Below are 19,467 nucleotides of genomic sequence, written 5' to 3' on the forward strand. Positions count from 1 at the left end.
TTTTGAAAATACAGCTTTACAACAACCAACTTCCAACCTGATTGGACTATCCTAAATCTGAAGCATGTTGGAAAGTTATAATAACGCATATACCAGCTCTGCTGCATAATCTTTTTATGAAAAACAGTTCTACTGGGTAGAGTATCTGTTCCCAGAGATTCATTAGATTTTAGTCCCTCCAGCATTTTTCCTGCTGATAATAATCATTAATTTTCTCATTATGTCTTTCTCTTAAGATGCCCTCATTCTGGTATTCAACTTGTTTCAGGGAACAATATTTATTTTAATTGCTTTTTAAAGACTTTAAAGAGAAAAATAGCAAGGATATGAAGGCCTTTATCATACTTTGGGTGACACTTCTCTGGTTTCTAAAACACTCCAAACCTCAGAATTGTTCTGTACTGTACTGTTCTTTGCAACATTATAAGCCTCTTTTAATATAAAACTATGCATAACCTGGAGTCAGAGATATACAACATGGAAACAGTCCTTTCGGTCCAACTCATCCACGCTGACCAGATATCCTGTTAATCTGGCCCCATTTGCCAGCACTTGGCCAGCATCCCTCTAAACCTTTCCTATTCATGTACCCATCCAAATGCCTTTAAATGTTGCAATTGCACCAACCTTCTCCACTTTCTCTGGCAGCTCATTCCATACAAGCACCACCCCTTTGTGTAAAAACGTTGCCCCTTAGTTCCTTTTTAAAATCTTTCCCCTCTCACCCTAAACCTATGCCCTCTAGTTCTGGACTCCCCCAATCAGGAAAAAGACCTTGGCTTTTTACCCTATCCCTTCATGATTTATAAACCTCCAGAAGGTCACCCCTCAGCCTCCGATGCTCCAGGGAAAACAGCCCCAGCCTATTCAGCCTCTCCCTATAGTTCAAACCCTCCAACCATGGTAACATCTTGTAAATCTTTTCTGAACCCATTCAAGGTTCACAACATCCTTCCTATAGGAGGTAGACCAGATTGCATACAACACATTCCAAACGTTGTCTACCCAACGTCCTGTTCAGCCCCAACGTGACATCCCAATTCCTGTACTCAATGCTCTGAACAATAAAGAAACAGCATACTAAATGCCTTCTTCACTATCCTAAAAACCCGAGCCTCCACTTTTAAGGAACTATGAACCTGCACTCCAAGGTCTCTTTGTTCAGCAACACTCCCCAGGACCTTACCATTAAGTGTGTAAGTCCTGCCCTGATTTGCCTACCAAAAATGCAGCACCTCACATTTATCTAAATTAAACTTCTTGAGTGAACTGGATGAGTCTTGAGCCAGGGATGCGTCTTCCTTGCTGAGCTTTTCTTTTTCAGGGATGCATTTTTGCTGAGAATTTTGAATTGTTTCCCATTGTTTAATTGCCACCATACACTTATATCTATTTAGCTATTCAATCTTAGTTTCCCCTGATACTTATGCAATTAGCTTTGTTTAAAGAATCTTATTTGACACTGGAGTATTTAACTTCCAAACTTTACATAGAATTTGTACAATGATTGCCATTTCCCAGTGGATGTTTTACAATGACAATACAAATTAACCCTGCCTCATTACACAATATTAGCCCCGTCTACAGACCTAGTTAAAGATATTTTATAATCAAAATCTGGTAAAGATGTTACTACACATCTCAGGACCAGGTGGGACCTGAACCCTGGTTTAGAAGTAAGAACTACAACTGCCACCAAAAGTCTTCCTCCTTACACCATTCTTTGAGCCATAAATTTAGTCTCTAGTCTGCTAGACACTTTGGCAATTGGCACATAGCTCCGGAAACAACTTAGGTATGATCACCTTTAATTTAGATCCTCACTAGGCAGACTAGGAATGATGTTCAGATATGACACAGGTTCTCATATGTACCACTGGAGGCTCCTCTCCAGCTTTAATTCTGGAGAATGGCAAACAACAACTTACAGTTCCCAGTCTTGGCTGCAGAGAACTACAACATTATAGTCCTTTTCATTCCTCCTGATTTAAATAGCATTCTGCACCCAGGATCAGATCGTTCACCACCCTGTAGTCTTTCTTAGCCGTACAGGCAGCAAGCACCTCACACTTATGGAAAGGTCTGGGGCAGAGACCACTCCATTACTCCAAGCTTGTGTCTTTCTTAAATCTTTCTCCTCTCACCTTAAAAGAATATGTTCCTTAGTCTTGAAATCGCCCACCCTAGGGAAAGACACCTGCCATTCACCTTATCCAAATCCCTCATGATTTTATAAAACTCTAAACCAGAAGGGGCAATAATCTAGTGGACTGTTAAACCAGAGACTCAAATAATGTTCTGGGGACCTGGATTCAAATCCTGCCATGGCAGATGGGGGAACATGAATTCAATAAATATCTGGAATTAAAAGTCTATTGATGACTATGAATCCATTGTTGATTGTTGGAAAAAAAAATCTGGTTCACTAATGTCCTTTAGAGAAGGAAACTGCTGATCTCGTCTGGCCTACATGTGACTCCAGACCTACAGTAAGGTGGTTGACTCTGAACTGCCATCTGGGCAATTAGGGACAGGCAACAAATGCTGCGTAGCCAGTGTTATCCTCATCCTGTGAATGAATAAAGAAAAATACGTAACCCCTCAACCTCCTATGCTCCAGTGATAAAAGTCCCTGCCTTTCCTTATGACTCAAAACTCTCATTCCCAGCAACATCCTTGTAAATCTTTTCTGACTCCTCTCCGGCTTAATAATATCCTTCCTATAACAGGACGAGCAGAACTGGACACACTATTCCAGAAGAGGCCTCAACAATGTCCTGAACAACCTCAACATGACATTCCAACTCCTGTACTCAAGGTCTGAGCAATGAAGGTGCATGTGTTAAATGCCTTAACTACCCTGTCTACATGTGACGTAAATTTAAATGAGTTATGTACAACACAACTTTTAACTGCATAAATCCTGCCCTTATTTGTTTTACCAAAATGCAGTACCTCGTATTTATCCAAATTAACTAAAATTTCATCTAAACTCCCCACCTTCCCTTACCTTTCACTGCAAGCGAAAGTCTCCATCACTTCTCATCTTACCAAACGTCTGTTTGGTATCTATTTCTTCCTCTGTCCCATCTTTCTGAAGCACCTATCATTTTGAAGTTACAAACTTGTTGTACAAGTCCAAGCTGTCATTTGTAAAGCGGCTATTGATCACAGCACACAAAATGGTTTGGAATGCATAAATGTACTGACTGGAAAGACAATACAATGTCAGCTTTCAACACATTAACAGGCTTAAGACACTCTAATTAAATGTCAATCCAAAAAATAACTCCTTAAAGACAGTATGTGGCTGGCAGCTCTGAAATGGCATACTCTTGGAATACATTAGCATTATTTCCCTTGCACAGTCTCCAAAAAGGTAATTAAATTCTATCTTTGGCTGTGACATCTCACTAGCGCTGCACTTGGTTTGGTTTTAGGTAAAACAACAAAAGTAACAGAAACTTCTCAATGAAACATTAAAAATTGCACTTCTTTTAATCAGCAGCATTTGTAATACATTGAAACCATTCCTTGTGAACTTGATTACGCAGACACTTGTTGTAAGCAGAACCTTATTCAGAAATGAGAATATTTTCATTTTCACATACCTGCAGTAAGCAGCTAACCAACCTGATCTCTGCACTTAGCAAAATGACAAGTTGGCACTCCAACTGAACAACTGAAATCTGCACTTGACCTTTTATCATATTAGTATCATATATTCTTTCAAAGCATGTCTTGATTATTATATGTGAAATTAAATAGATCTTAAATTCTTTCCAATTCATTGAAATAAAATATTAATTTGCATACCACAAACATATTGTTCCTGAAGTATGTTGCAGAAGAATGTATGACATCCAGGTTATGATGGTTTTGCGAACAAAACAAATGTTAGACAACTACCTTAAACACAGTAACATTAAATACCACCATTTTGGTTGGTTTGAAGGCACAAAATTCATCATTTGCATTCAATGAGTACTTAAGCCACCAGTTTTGCAGTCTGCTTGATAGTGTCTGATGTCATTGCAAGTATCAGATTCTGAAATCAGGATTTTAATCAGCAGGGAAGGCAGAGTTCTGTTCATGTGCACGTCTTAGCAGAAACAATCAAGAAAACCTGTCTGCGAAAATTTCATTTTGGTTTGTGATTGGGAGAACACAAGGATTCAGACATTGTGTGAAGAGGAAGATGTGTTAAGAAATGAGAATACAGATGGCTGGTTACATTCAGAATCAGTTTGTTCTTGATTACCATGCAGAAGTTTCATCTCAGTTTTACTGCATGCTGGTATTTTCTTCTGTTCTGGTAACGTGTGCATTTCGCTGCATGATTCTTGACTAAGACAGGACTTCGGAATTGGAGGTGTTTCATGCACCAGAAGAACCATGTCAGCAAACAGGGAAAGTTTACTGTCTGCCATGTCTTCATAAGCTGTGCTCTGGCATAGTACAGACTGCAACTTAGGTTCTGCAGTTACTCTCTTTTGCAGTTCACAATGCAAATGTTGCTCAGTCATAAAAGGGAACGTGCTTGGGTTTACAATTTTTGTTTCTGAATGTGCTTGACCAATTTTAGTATCAGCTGAATTTGATGTAACTTCAGTTACTTTTTCTGTGTACTGGGTTTTAATGTCTGATGCTGGAAGAGATGGAAATACTGGTCCCTGGTTTTCCTGGGAGATTGAGGCTCCTGATTGCACAGGTAAACTCAGTGAATATTCCTGTTGTTTCTCCAATAGTGAAGTCTTCTCTAACCCAGGATGAAACTGCAATGGTTGAATCAACATTTTCTCTTTCAACTCTGAAGTGAAGTTGGTTAGAGGTATCACAGCATTACATGACAGGGTGTCAGTGGAAATAGACAGAGGTATTTCTGACGCTGAACACTGAGTTGCTGGCCTATTCCCAACCAAAGCTTGAAACTGCCTCAGAATCTTTAAGAAAGAACAAAACATTAATATTATCTGCATCTTTGATCATTGTACCTTGGCACCTCTTCAGGTGCACACTGTCATGCGTTTTTAACCTCCCAGCCTGTCAGTCATTATTCTAAGCAAATACTGAGTAATTCTCTTTTACAATGGAATGGTTGTTCCAAATACAGAAGACAGCACTTTGAAGGCTATTCTCAAGGGTTCCTCCAAAATGTGCTTTCATTTCTTTTTGGCTCTTATATTTAATTATAATACACTGTGTTTTGCTGCTGGATGTGAATTTAAAAAAAAACTGCACTCCAGTTTTATACAGACGCACAGTGTTCCACCTAGCTGTAGCCACGAACACAGCATATTAAAAAATATTTAAATTATTTTTCTTCTCTGCTTAAGAGCGTCACCAGAAACAGGCAATTCAATAGCGCTTTTAAGGTAGCGAGACATCCCAAAACGATTTGCCCTTTCATGCTCCATTCTATGTCACTTTTCAGATGAATGGTAAAAGATCAGAGCTCTTCCACAGGTGAGAGAGAGGCTGATAGCAGTTATAACTCCTACAAGCTAAGCCTGACAACTATTTGTAGAAGTTTTTAGCTGGAGCTGCATAGAGTTCTTTGTCCTTTTACTTTCACAGCTTCAAGTATGCCGCGCCAAGATTTTCCATCCCTGGCTGTACTCCGTCCCAAACAGAAGTATTCTTCCCACATTCCCACCACCATTAAGAAATAACTCACATTTATATTACACTGCATAAAGTCCAAACAATATAACAAAGCTCTTCACAACCAACGAGTTGGTGAGAAATGCAAAGAGTGTTGCATAAGCGAAGAGACAGACAACTTGCACGCAGCAACAAATAGTGTGATGTACAGAAGCAATCTGTTTTTGGTTGAGGGAAGAATGTTAGCTATACACAAGAATAATTTTCTGTTCGTTTTCAAATAATACCATATGCATTTAAACAATCAAAGTTCATAACAGTGCCATATTTTCCTCTGACCTCACTGAAGTAAAGATTATGTCTTGAATGTAATATGGTGATAATCACAGCTGAACATCATGATTCATATTTTTTTATCTTGAAATCAGATATCCATTGTCAGAACTATGACATATAAAATTGTTTTTGGACACTAAATTCTGAAGGGACTGAAGATATGTTAGACTAAAGCACCAACAGTAGTAAGAAAGGGGGAGGAGACTGGCTTATTGCTGTGGTTCTGTTCGCCGAGCTGGAGGTTTTTGTTGCAAACGTTTCGTCCCCTGTCTAGGTGACATCCTCAGTGCTTGGGAGCCTCCTGTGAAGCTTCACAGGAGGCTCCCAAGCACTGATGATGTCGCCTAGCCAGGGGACGAAACGTTTGCAACAAAAACCTCCAGCTCGGCGAACAGAACCACAGCAACGAGCACCCGAGCTACAAATCTTCTCACAAACTTTGAAAGACTGGCTTATAATAAGTCACAGTCATACAACATGGAAACAGACCCTTTGGTCCAACCAGTCCATGCCAATCATAATCCCAAACTAAACTACTCCCGGGCCACATTCCTCCAAACCTTTTCTATTCATGTATCTATCTAAATGTCTTTTATACATTGTAATTGTACCCACATCCACCACTTCCTCAGGAAGTTCATTCCACATACAAACCACTCTCTGCGTAAAATTGCCTCTCATGTCTTTTTTAAATGTCTCACCGCTCACCTTAAAAATGTGCCCCCTAATCTTGAAATCCCCCATCCTTCAGAAAAGACAACTACCATTAACTCTGTCTATACCTTTCATTATTTTATAAACTTTGATCAGGTCAAGTAAACAAATACAGAGTAGAATCATGGGCAATAAAGTATAGACAACATCAGTTAATGCTGTAGCAATTACAGGATAGGTTAATATTGGTTTTTCCAATCTATTTCTCAAGATTGCAAGCATATGACAATTATTTTAAAATACTGCTCTTGGGTTTTAGTTATGAATGTGCTGAATTCTGAAAGAAAATATTTTCTCAACAGTGAAAAAGTGAATATTTTGATCAATAACTTACCTTAGTGGCTCGATTGGTCACAGGCCCTGGTCCACCCTCACTCAACTGTTGCAAGGACTTGTGAGTAATTGCAAATATCTGGTCATGTGATAACAAGTCTGAGCACATGAGAGTGGAGAGAATACTCATTGACCTCTACAAGAAATAAAAGTACCAAATAGAATAGATTAGAAAACAGCAAAAGCAATACCTTTAGACACAACACACAGATACAACTATTAAAAGCTGTACATCTGCTTTGCCGTTCTTGTGAACAAACTACTGAGGCATTTAAACAAACACAAGCTGAAGGAATCCAAGATGCCTGTGAAGGTCCAAGTTTACCAACTTCAGTCTAAACAATAATCATGTTCAGGAAGAACTTCAACCTTCAGCAGGAGCCTCTGCTGAGTTGGTGGTGACTGTGCTTCTTTTAAGCTCATGAAAACTCCGTTAAAAGCATTGCTGCTCTAAAGTAGTTACAGTAGTCCCTTTGCACATGTGAAAGAAACCCTGACCTCCACACTATCAGGGAACAATTTAATGTTATGAATGAGTTACCTTTCCAGGACAGTGGAAAATTAATAGATTGGGATACCTTCTTACTCCTCTTCCATAAGTTAACCTCTATTCCTATATTAATCTGATTATCTGAAATACACAGTCAGATATTTAAGGTTTTTTTGTTTCCAATTTTATGAGTTGCTGGTATTGTAGTATCTCACTACTACAACTTCTATACGACTAGAGGTATTCAGCAAAGTATCAAATCTAAGGGTTCATTCAAAAGTGGTTATTAACCTGACTTTTTTGAATAGCAAGTCTGAGGAAAATGATAGACATGAATTTATCTTGTGCCACATTTCAAAGTGCTTTGCGTATGATTATTTGCTCTGGAACTAAGAACTTAAAATAAATTTTTAAAGAAAATACCATATTGACAGAGTGAGAGGGATCTTTCAGTTTCTCATTGAGAAGCTCCACAACCACTTCACAGTTCAGTAATCCACATCTAAATTTGGGAAGAGAAAGATAATGAAAACATAATGAATTTTACAAGAAATAAAGGCCCAGAACAAAGTTTGAAACTGTTCAGTAGGTCACTGCTGAAAACATCTTTGAAAACATTTTTCTTCAATGAGTAGCAATGTTATTGATATCAGATGGAGGAGGATCATGGCGTAAGAATGTTTCACCAAAACACATGACAGGCTTGGTGGATTAGCTTTTTTTTGTCACTTTCCCATTCACGTTTGTTAAATTAAGACTTTTCCTCACATTATAATTGAGTCAATTAATTCCTCAGAAGCACTGGGCAAGCTGGAAAAGCTCAGCAGGTCTGGCAGCATCTGTGGACAGAAATCAGACTTAATGTTTCAGGTCAGCATTAATTCCTAGTTATATCAGTTCTGAAAAAGGGTCACTCGACCCAAAATGTTAACTCTGATTTCTCTCCACAGACTCTGCCAGACCTGCTGAGCTTTTCCTGCAATTTTTGTTTTTGCTTCTTATATACAGCATCTGCAGTTCTTTTGGGTTTTTAAAAATTAGGATCATGCTTATGATCAAATCCTGGAGCTGCCTTTCTAGCACAACTGTGGACTTACCAGATGGACTACTCAGTTCACCTCAAGGGCAACTTGAGATGGGCAACAAAGGTTTGCCAATAAAAATAAATAAAATCTATTTGCATAACCTAATTAAATGATATCACTGTAAAACCAATGGGAAATGCACCGACATGGTGAGCCTAAATTCAAATTAGTTAGCACAATGGATATTCTCCAGAATAGCAATTTGAAAGCTACTCTGAGCTCCACATTACAAGTAGTTTAATTAGTTTCTTTTTGAGAGAATTATTTCAGAACAAATCACACCAGAGCATTTTCTTACTAAGATGAGTGAGAATAATCAAGGTGTCTTATTAAAACTTAGAATTTAAAACTTTAATCGGAGGAGTGTTGAATTAAAAAGTTAGGACTACATTCCTGGATTATACTCTTATGGGCATTGCAGTTTGCAACCAATTATCCATTTCAGTGCAAGTCAGAAATTTCAAAGTTTGCTGGTTTTTACTTATCCCAGAAAGTCAAAGTGGTTTAGTCAAAGGGCTCATTAATAGAACCATACTCACTCTTTGATAAAATGTTGTGTTTCTTCTCTCGTCAAAAATACTTTTGACCCTTGGATCAGGTTGTTTACCAAGGCTATTTCCTGAATGCAGTCATTGAGGTTTATTGATTCAACTCTGTCGAATAGAAATCACACAGCTATCAGTAGAATAACACAACTTTAATTTGCAAAACATTCCTAGAATAAAATCAAGTTACAATCTTGTTTATCTTGAAATGTTTACTGAATCATACTGAGACTAAAATATTCACTGTTGATTTTAGCTAAGTAAGAAACTTTAAAAAGTAGATGCTTATTATAGCATTTTAACCACTTTATTATTAAAGTTGACTTAAGAACTGAAGATATCAGAAAGACGAATTGAACTTATGGATGCATATATCTATACTGACAGCCCACTATCAAAACTCAAATGACTACAACTAAACATGAAAATCTTAATTACAGGGATTTTGAATATTTCATAAACTTCTGCTCACATTGTATAGAATTACAATCTTCTCTAATTTTCAATACTGCGTAGAAATTCAATCAGACAAAAGTAATGACTGAAACATGTAGCATTTTCACACAAAAACCGTAACATAACAGAAAGTAGATTTGCTGTACAGAATCCTCAGTAGAAACAAGAAACTCTTTCAGCATGCTTTTCTGTTCCCACACCTCTAACCGGTATGATTTTTAAAAATGTTTTTGAATATAATTGTCACTGCATTATGATCAGAAAACAAGTTTCATTTAAAACACACAAGTTTGTACATGTACTTAACTTCACTATAGTCTGGTTAAAATAGCTCATTAATATTCTGTTAAATTTTCATTTACCTTTCCATCAAGTCTCCACTCTCTCTGCTGCCCCCTGACTGGCTGTCTGTACTTGTTTTACTGTTGCTGCCATCTGAGATATAATTGGTCTGTGAGGACTCCTGGGAACTGTGCCCACTGTCACTTTCTTCCCAGCCTCCCCCTGGCAGACCAGGTTTATGATGAATCGCTGCAAAGGAAAATGAACCATAATGATACCCAAGCCAAAATTACACCTCTTCTGTGCACCATGTTCTAAATGCATCCAAAGGAATTTGTGTTCGCTCTTCACTGTTATTACATGCCAAGCAACCTTAAATCAAAGTTAGTGTAAAAAATATCTTCTGCTTTGTTTTTAGGTTAAATTCTGATTAGCTTGGCTCCAACAGGAGAATAGGATACACAGGGAATTACTTCACAGTCTTTTATATTGACCAGAAGTGCATTGTTCAGATGTGAGTGTTCATGAATGAATTAATCCATTGTAATTTCTGAAGACCGACTTGCCTTTTGTACTGTGTCTAGCAACAGGACTTTTAGGAATTGACTTCACTTGTTTTGCTTCAGAGGCTGTTGACAATACTGGCTGGTAGCCCTCAACATGATAACGGCTTCCACAATTTTTGGGGCAATCTTGAGGAAGTACAGCATTTGCCATAACCTCTGCTGCTTTCTGTATCTTATTAAGAATTGCATCACTGGTAGAACCTGATAATGAAAGAAACACTATTTTTAATTTCTGATTACGATTTAACAGTCAGACTCATTAAAAAAAAGAAAAATATAGAAAATAGAAGTAGGTAATTAGGGCCTTTGAACCTGCTCCTCCACTCAACATGATCAAGGCTGATCATCCAAATCAGTCCCGTTTCTGTTTTCTCCCTATACCCTTTAGCCCTAAGAACACTATCTAACTCCTTCTTTGAAACATTCAATGTTTGGCCTCAACCTCTTTTTGTGGCAGGGAATTCCACAGGGCTCACCACTCTCTGGGTGAAGAAATTTCTCAGCTCAGTCCTATATGGCCAACCCCATATTCTTGAACTTGACCCATGGTTCTGGACTCCCTGCTCATCAGAATATTCGTTCTGCATTTGCCCTGTCTAGTCCTGTTAAACTTTATAGGTTTTTATGAGACTCCCCCACCTCATTGTTCTGGACTCTAGTGGGGGGAGGCGATGGCTACAGGTATTATTGCTGGACTGTTGATCTAGAGACCAGGGAATATTGTGGAAATCGGAGTTCGAATCCTACTATGGCAGATGGTGGAATTTGAACTCAATAATAAAAAAAAGTCTCAAAATGACCATGAAATGATTGTTGGAAAAAACCATCTGGTTCACTTTTAGGGAAGGAAGCTGTCATCTTTATCTGGTCTGGCCTACATGTGACTAAAGATCGACCGCAATTTCTCTCTGGGAAATTAAGGATGGGCAATAAATGCTGGCCTAGCCAGCGATATTCTCATCCAATGAGTGAATAAGAAAAGGTTACCAGGTCTAAGGGTTTATTGGCTTTAATTCCATCAATTTCCCCAACACCATTTACCTGCTCCCTCTCACAAGATCCTGTGTTCCTCAACATTTTTGGGAGTTTAATTGTGTCCATTGTGAAACCAATATATGTATTTATTTGATTTGCCATCTCTTTGTTCCCATTATAACTTCCTTGTTTCCGGCTGTAAGGGATCTACATTTGACTATCAAAACTTTTGCGTCAGTTTGTATGTTTCCTGCACTCTTAACCTCACGCTCTTTTCCCCCTATTAAACAATTCCTTTGCCCTCCTTTGCTGAAATCTAAACTGGTCACAATTCTCGGGTCTGCAGCATTTTATGGTTGATTTACATACTCTTTCTCTGGATCTTATACTATCTCAAATTCCCCTTGTGAGCCATGGTTGGGCCACCTTTCCCATTTTAGTTATGTGCCAGACAGGAGTAAACAACTGTTGTAGTCCCATGTCCCTTTCAGTCCAACCCGTCCATGCCAATTAGATCTCCTAAATTCATCTAGTCTCATTGGCCCATTTCCCTCTAAACCCTTTCTATCCATCCAGATGCCTTTTAAATGCTGTAATTGTACCAGTCTCTACCACTTCCTCTGGCAGCTCATTCCATACACACACCATCCTCTGCATAAAAACGTTGCCCCATAGGTCCCATTTAAATCTCACCTTAAACCTATGCCCTCTAGTTTTGGACTCCACTATCCTGAGGAAAAGATCTTGGCTATTCACCCTATCCATGGCCCTCATGATTTTATAAACTTCAATATGATCACACCTCAGTCTCCGACCCTCTAGGGAAAATAGCCCCATCATATTCAGCCTCTCCCTACATGTCAAACTCTCCACCCTGACAACATCTTTGTAAATCTTTTCTGAACCTTTTCAAGTTTGACAACATCTTTCCTATAGCAGGTCGACTTGAATTGAATGCAATATTCCACTAACGACCTAACCAATGTCCTGTACTGCCGCAAGATGACTTCCCAACTCCTATACTCCATGCACTCACCAAAAAAGGCAAGCATACCAAACATTTTCTTCACTATCCTGTCTACCTGACTCTACTTTCAATGAACTATGAACCTGCACTCCAAGATCTCTTTATTCAGCAACACTCCTCAGGACCTTACCAATAAGCGCATAAGTCCTGCCTTGATTTGCCTTTCCAAAATGCAACAACTCACATTTATCTAATTAATCTCCATCCGCCACTCCTTGGCTCATCTGATCAAGGTCTCATTGTACTGAGGTAACCTTTTTGGCTGACAATTACACCACCAATTTTGGTGCAAACTTACTAACCATACCTCTTATGTTCACATTCAAATCATTTATATAGATGAAAAAATGCAGTGACCCAACACAGATCCTTGTGGCCCACTGCTGGTCACAGTCTGAAAAGCAACCCCCCACCATCACCCTCTGTCTCATACCTTAGAGCTAGTTCAGTGTCCAAGTGTGTTCTTTAAATGTTTGTCATTGTCTATTCACTATCGTCTCAATAAGTAACATTTCCCAATTTATCACAGCCACCTCCCACATCAGACCACTGTAGCTTCTTTTATTTAAGTTTCACGACCTTAGTCTTAGAAACAACTACATCAGTTTCCTCCTTAATGAAGGATTCTATCATATTATGGTAACTGTTTCCCAAGGTGTCACACACAGCTGGATTACCAATTTTCCTTTCTCATGATATAATACCCAGTCTAGGATGTTTTCTACAGAATAAAAGACAAAACAAAACCATGCAAATACTGGAAATCCAAAACAACAACAGAAATTCCTGGAAAAACTCAGCAGGTCTGTCAGCATATATGAAGAGAATATCGAGTTAATGTTTTGGGTCTAGTGACCCTTCTTCAGACCCTTCTCTAGGTGGCTTCTTGGATTTATTGATTCAAAAGACAATCCTGTACACACCCCAGAATTCTTTCTCTACCATACTGTAACCAATTTAAGTTGTCCTGGCTATATGCAGATTAAATCATCCATAATTACAGCTTGCATCTCTAATTTCGTGTTTAATGATTCCCCAACATTACCACTACAGATCTATATACAATCCTAACAAACCCTTAGTGTTTCTAAGTTTTTCCAATACAGATTCTATTATACTAGAGCTAATAACTTGCCTTATTCAAATTAATGATCTCTTTAACCAGCAATGCCATCCCACTGCCTTTTTGGCTTTTGTTTGTCCTTCCTAAAAACTGAGGAAGATTGGAAATTCAGTTTCCATCCCTAGTCACCCTGCAGCCAAGCCCTATAATCCCAAATACATCATACTGTTTATAACTATTTGCAAGGATAATCCATGCAGTTTATTGATAATGCTCTACATTAAGACATAAGGCCTTGAGGTCTTTTTAACATTCTAAGTCCCATTCATATTATTTTGCACTGTGTTCTTGTTTGATTATTGCACTTTAATTTTCTGTCATCACTTTTCTTATTTCTCATTCTGTCTTTTATTCTTGTGCTGGTTTCCCTCTCCTCTCTCCTTGTATAGGTTCCAACCCCCCTGCTATTTTAGTTTAAACCCTCTCGAACACACTCGCAAATACAGAAGTTCTGGTTCTGGCCCAGGTGCAACTTGTGCAGCTTGTCCTGGTCTCCCAGAACCGGTCCCAATGTCCTAGGAATCCAAAACCCTGCCCCTCCCTTGCACCATCTCTCCAGCCATGTATCCATGTGACTTAGTAATGACCACAAGATACAAGCTGAGACAAATTCAGTGTTGATAAATTCAGTTGCAAGGTTTGTAGCTCAGGTTGAGGTTTAGGGTGTAGGTTTGCTCGCTGCGCTGTAGGTTTGATATCCAGACGTTTCATTACCTGGCTAGGTAACATCAGTGGCGACCTCCAAGTGAAGCAAAGCTGTTGTCTCCTGCTTTCTATTTGTGTGTTTGTCCAGGATGGGGTTCCTGGGGTTTGTGGTGATGTCATTTCCTGTTCGTTTTCTGAGGGGTTGATAGATTGTATCTAGATACATGTGTTTGTTTATGGCGTTGTGTATGGTGTGCCAGGCCTCTAGGAATTCTCTGGCATGTCTTTGCTTGGCCTGTCCCACAATTCTACGGACTACCAAAAGTCCATATACCAGGAGCCCCCTCAGACCCATAGTCTCACTACCCAGAACACTAACTTACAGACTGGCCAAAGAACTACACGCAAGGCTGAAATACCTAGAAGGACAGTCACAGCACTCCAACCACTCCACCCAGGAATTCCTAAAAATCAAAAACACCAAAATAGAGGAAGACGAAACAATGATCTCATTCGACGTAACAGCACTGTTCACCTCCATCAACATCGACCTGGCAAAGGAAACACTCACCACACTTTTAGAAGAGATACCCCAACCACCATCAATTACATTATCAACGAAAACATCATGAAGCTAGTGGACCTGTGCCCCACCACCCATTTCACCTTCAACAACATAATCTATAAACAAACCATGGGATCTCTGCTATCAGGATTCATAGCAGAAGCAGTAATGCAAAGACTAGAACAAACAGCCCTACCAACCATCAAACCAAAAATCTGGGTCCGCTATGTAGATGACACCTTTGTCATCACAAAACAAAACAAGATAGAAGAGACATTTAGCATCATCAACAACACCCTCACAGGCATAAAGTTCACCAAGGAGGAAGAAACCGACAACAAACTCGCATTCCTGGATGTCACAGTCGAAAGAAAGGACAACAGAGAATTACAAACCTGCGTATACAGAAAACCAGTAAACACTGACCAAATACTCAACTACACCAGCAACCATCCCAACATACACAAACGAAGCTGTATCAGAACACTATTCCAACGAGCCACCTTACACTGCAGCACAGACAAACTTCGGAAAACAGAGGAGAACCACCTATACAATGTATTCAAGAAAAACGGATACTCAAAAAATACAGTCTGCAGATTCCTCAAGAACAAACCACGACAAGCAGACCAAACACAGCCAGAAACCCTAACCGCCTTACCATACATCAAAGAAGTTTCAGAAATGACAGCCAGACTACTAAGACCTCTTGGAATCCTAGTAGCACACAAACCCACCAATACTCTCAAACAAAAACTAACAAACTTAAAAGACCCAGTACAACCCATGGACAAAACCAACGTCATCTACAAAATTCCATGCAAGGACTGCCACAAACACTACGTAGGACAAACAGGAAGAAAGTTAGCCACCAGGATACACGAACACCAGCTAGCCACAAAAAGACATGACCCTCTCTCCCTCGTAGCCCTACACACGGATGAAAAAAAAACACCACTTCGACTGGGACAACATATCTATCCTGGGACAGGCTAAGCAAAGACATGCCAGAGAATTCCTAGAGGCCTGGCACTCCAACCACAACGCCATAAACAAACACATAGATCTGGATGCCACCTCAGAAAACGAACAGGAAATGACATCACCACAAACCCCAGGAACCCCATCCAAGACAAACACATAAATAGAAAGCAGGAGACAACAGCTTTGCTTCACTTGGAGGTCGCCACTGATGATGTTACCTAGCCAGGTAATGAAACGTCTGGATATCAAACCTACAGCGCAGCGAGCAAACCTACACCATAAATTCAGTTACTTATATCTTAGAAAAGCACATTTTTACCACACTCCAATTTATATCATACTGATATTGCCATTCCTGTTTATGTAAACATGAAACAACTCTTTGGTCTGTCACCAATTTGCGCTTTGGGAAACATTTATTTTTATAGTGTTACCCATTCCTGGGGCCAGCACATCAGACACACATTATTACGCTAATTAATGTGCTTACGATGGCACTGTTAAAATTACTGCAGAAAGATATGATATTTTCAAGTTTAGCGTCAATCCAATTATCATCAAATGGCATCTGGAAAAATCAAGAAATGGAGCCTACGCCAGGATATCCTAACCTAGACAGGAGAATGTATAATTCATGATTAAATTGCTGACTGCATTCTTTTAGATAAGGCTGAAGTACTCTGCAGCAATCTGTTTCTGCACTTACTTGAAAGAATTTTCCCTGCTGTGTTCCCAAAGCCTTGCATCGTGGAGCCAGATGAAGGACTTGAACCCATTCCTATAGAAAAGAAAAATCAAAACTTATCTTGCCAATTAATTCCACTAAACTTTGCATTGCACTGTACTTATAAGAGTATATTCAGAATACTGAGTTTAGCATTTGATCTTAAAATATTTTAAACTTGGATCAATTTTTACTCAATGAGGCTTTTAGTTGAATTGTAATAAATTAAGTATGACGAGAAATCGGGAAATTAAAGAATCTGTGAAAAATTGCCTTGTTTAAAAAAAGCAAAGGTTAAACAATTTCAGTTTCCTACTGTGGAATTATTAGATGCCAAACCCACTGCAATACCAACTTTTGAGGAAGAACTCAGTGAGCAATTAAGAAATAGGAAAGACAATAGGAGCAAAAATGTGCATTCATTATTAATTATATAATTAAATATCAAAGAAACGTATAAAATTAATTGCAAGTTGATTTTGGATTCACCCATTACATATAAAAATGTGCCATTACCCAACATCTTGCTCATTACTGAGAAAGATGAATAATCAATTAGCAGAATTCACAGTTTCAGGAAGGTTCAAAAGAACAAAGAAAGATGGCAATATAAATCAAGGAACTTAGAAGATGTCAGAATTGGCTTAAGTTTGCAAAGGTAAGTAAGGTGGCAGTCATAAGGTCCCAAAAAAGGGATAAAGGAGGAAGTATTATAGTGTGTAGATTTCTACAACGTAAGAATGAAGGGAAGAAGGAAAGCATGCATTGGTAATATTTTGAAATAAGGCACTAATGTGCAACAAGAAAATTAAGTTTCATGTCAACACAAAAGCAAAATATTACAAATCCTGGAAGTCAGATATAAAAACATTCACAAATTCTGGTGGGTCTGCTACACATTTTGAGCATTTTTGGCTTTTATCTGGGTTAACTCTTTTTTTTTGTTTACCAGGTAGCTTACTCTAAGCAAACCTCATCTGTAACTAGAATTGTTATTCCTCAAAGTTGGAGTCTTAGTTAATATCAAAGTGAGACAATTCTTCTTTACATATCATATTAACTTTAATGATCTAATTTAAAAATAAACAAGTAGACAACGGCTCATCATGTATAGGTAGTGTCCCTAGTTCTCAGCCAGTAAGTCCAGTTTCAAGTCCATCTATCCCAGATATGTACCAGACATTCTCCATTCAGGTTGACTGAAATAATTGCACAGGAGCTTGTGGCTTATGTTCCCTCCAATTTCTGCTGCTGCACAGACGCCAGGGGCTGTGTGGCAAGGAATTTTGGAAGTGGAAGTCAATGGGGCACACTAAATGGGTTGACATATTTCTCAACCCATCGTCCTGCCTTCTTCCTATAAACTTTGATCCCCTTTAGATTATTAAAAACAGTGAACAATTTAAGTTTAAACAGTAATTTATAGACTCTGACATTGTTTAAATTAGAGTGAATGGATGCATTAGAATAGACCAAAATTTAGAAACTCATCAGTTGTAAAATCATGTCAGTTTTGCCCATATGAAAAATAAGTTGCCACAATTTCCACTGTTTAAGATAAAATAAAAAAAACAGTAGATTTCTTACGGTGTTGCTCATAAACAAAAAAAAAGAAATTTTTGCCTTTACTTCTGATCCCTTTTTTGCTTATCTCCATTCTACTTCTGAGTTTTTTTCGTTTCCAATCTTTCAATCTAAAATGTTACAGAAAAGTCAAACGAATTTCATAATATACAGCTCATTACGCTCTTAGCAGAATTTCACCAAGTTAGAACAATCTATTGGGAGGAATAGTCCAGCAATCTTGCACCCACTGGTCACAGAATGCTTTCTCAACTTCTCTCCCTCAGGAAGACTGTTTATGAAACACATGAGCCACAAGCTCAATGAGCTATATCTGAAAAACCTTATGTCTGAAAAGCCAAAATAGAACTGCAGATGGTCTATAATAGTGTCCATTTAAATTCTTTGGCTTAATTTCATAATTTGAAAAACATTTGGTAATATTGGGATACAATCTTCTAGCCTTTGGATATTGCACTTCTTAAAATGTTTTTAACATGCAAAATGGAACCACAACTGAGGCTGCGCCGTGTGATGCCAAAATGTTAAAATTCGTATAAACAAACCCCAGTAATGAATTCAATGGATTGTCTTGGAATTTTTAGTGAATCCTGATGCACTAAAGTTCTAAAGCCACAGCATCTGACATTTAGTAAATTAATCTAATGAACTAAGCTAATATCTCCATGAATGAAAGGCAAATCACTGGAGAAAACAAAAACTGATTTTTATGTGTGTAAAGTTCTTTTTGGTATTAAAAAATGAGAAAAGCTGATTTATTTCCAACATTGTAGTTTACAGCATGTACTACATAGTTATCGGTGACTTTAATCTGTGCATAGAATGAACAAACAAATTACACTTGGGGAGCCCTGGTTTTTGGAGTGTCTCAGGCTGGTTTTCTAGAGCAGCATGTTGAAGAGCTGAGTAGCAAACAGGCTATTTTGGATTCGGTATTATGTAATGAAAATGTGCCAATTTATAATTAATTAATAAGTAATTAGTAATCGAGTTATAAAATAATCTTTAGGGATGAGTGACCACATTAGGGAGATAATTTTACATAATGTTTGAAAGTGAGGAAGTTCAATCTGAAGCAAGAGTGTTAAATTTAAATGAAGGAAATTATGAAAGTATTTTGTACATGTTAGCTGAGCTGGCATGACTGTACTTGGCAACTAGCCACAAAAAGACATGACCCTCTCTCACTAGTATCCTTACACATGGATGAGGAAGGACATCACTTTGACTGGGACAACACAACCATCCTCGGACAAGCCAAACAAAGACACACACTAGAATTCCTGGAAGCATGGCATTCCAACCGGAACTCTCTATCAACAAACACATCGAGTTAGACCCCATCTACCACCCCCTGAGAAAAGGAAAAAGGAAGTGACCACCACAGGAAATGAAATCACCAACCTAAATATATAGGAATTATCACCAA

At 38.4% G+C, this 19,467-nt stretch overlaps 1 protein-coding gene across 3 annotated transcripts in view; it reads right to left on the bottom strand.

The window, feature by feature from the left end:
* Positions 1–3,472: 3,472 nt before the first annotated feature.
* tepsin (TEPSIN adaptor related protein complex 4 accessory protein) overlaps positions 3,473–19,467 on the bottom strand; it is a 37,883-nt gene continuing 21,888 nt past the window's right edge. For all 3 annotated transcript variants that reach the window (XM_043714763.1, XM_043714762.1, XM_043714764.1), the window contains exons 7-13: positions 16,437–16,508; positions 10,412–10,612; positions 9,926–10,094; positions 9,102–9,215; positions 7,901–7,979; positions 6,989–7,123; positions 3,473–4,943 (exon numbers count right to left, since the gene is read on the bottom strand). In XM_043714763.1, the coding sequence (XP_043570698.1) occupies positions 4,176–4,943; positions 6,989–7,123; positions 7,901–7,979; positions 9,102–9,215; positions 9,926–10,094; positions 10,412–10,612; positions 16,437–16,508 (1,538 nt within the window). In that variant the 3' untranslated portion in view covers positions 3,473–4,175. The remainder of the gene's footprint in view (positions 4,944–6,988; positions 7,124–7,900; positions 7,980–9,101; positions 9,216–9,925; positions 10,095–10,411; positions 10,613–16,436; positions 16,509–19,467) is intronic.

Source organism: Chiloscyllium plagiosum, chromosome 24, assembly GCF_004010195.1.
Source record: "Chiloscyllium plagiosum isolate BGI_BamShark_2017 chromosome 24, ASM401019v2, whole genome shotgun sequence".
Taxonomy (NCBI): Eukaryota; Metazoa; Chordata; class Chondrichthyes; order Orectolobiformes; family Hemiscylliidae; genus Chiloscyllium; species Chiloscyllium plagiosum.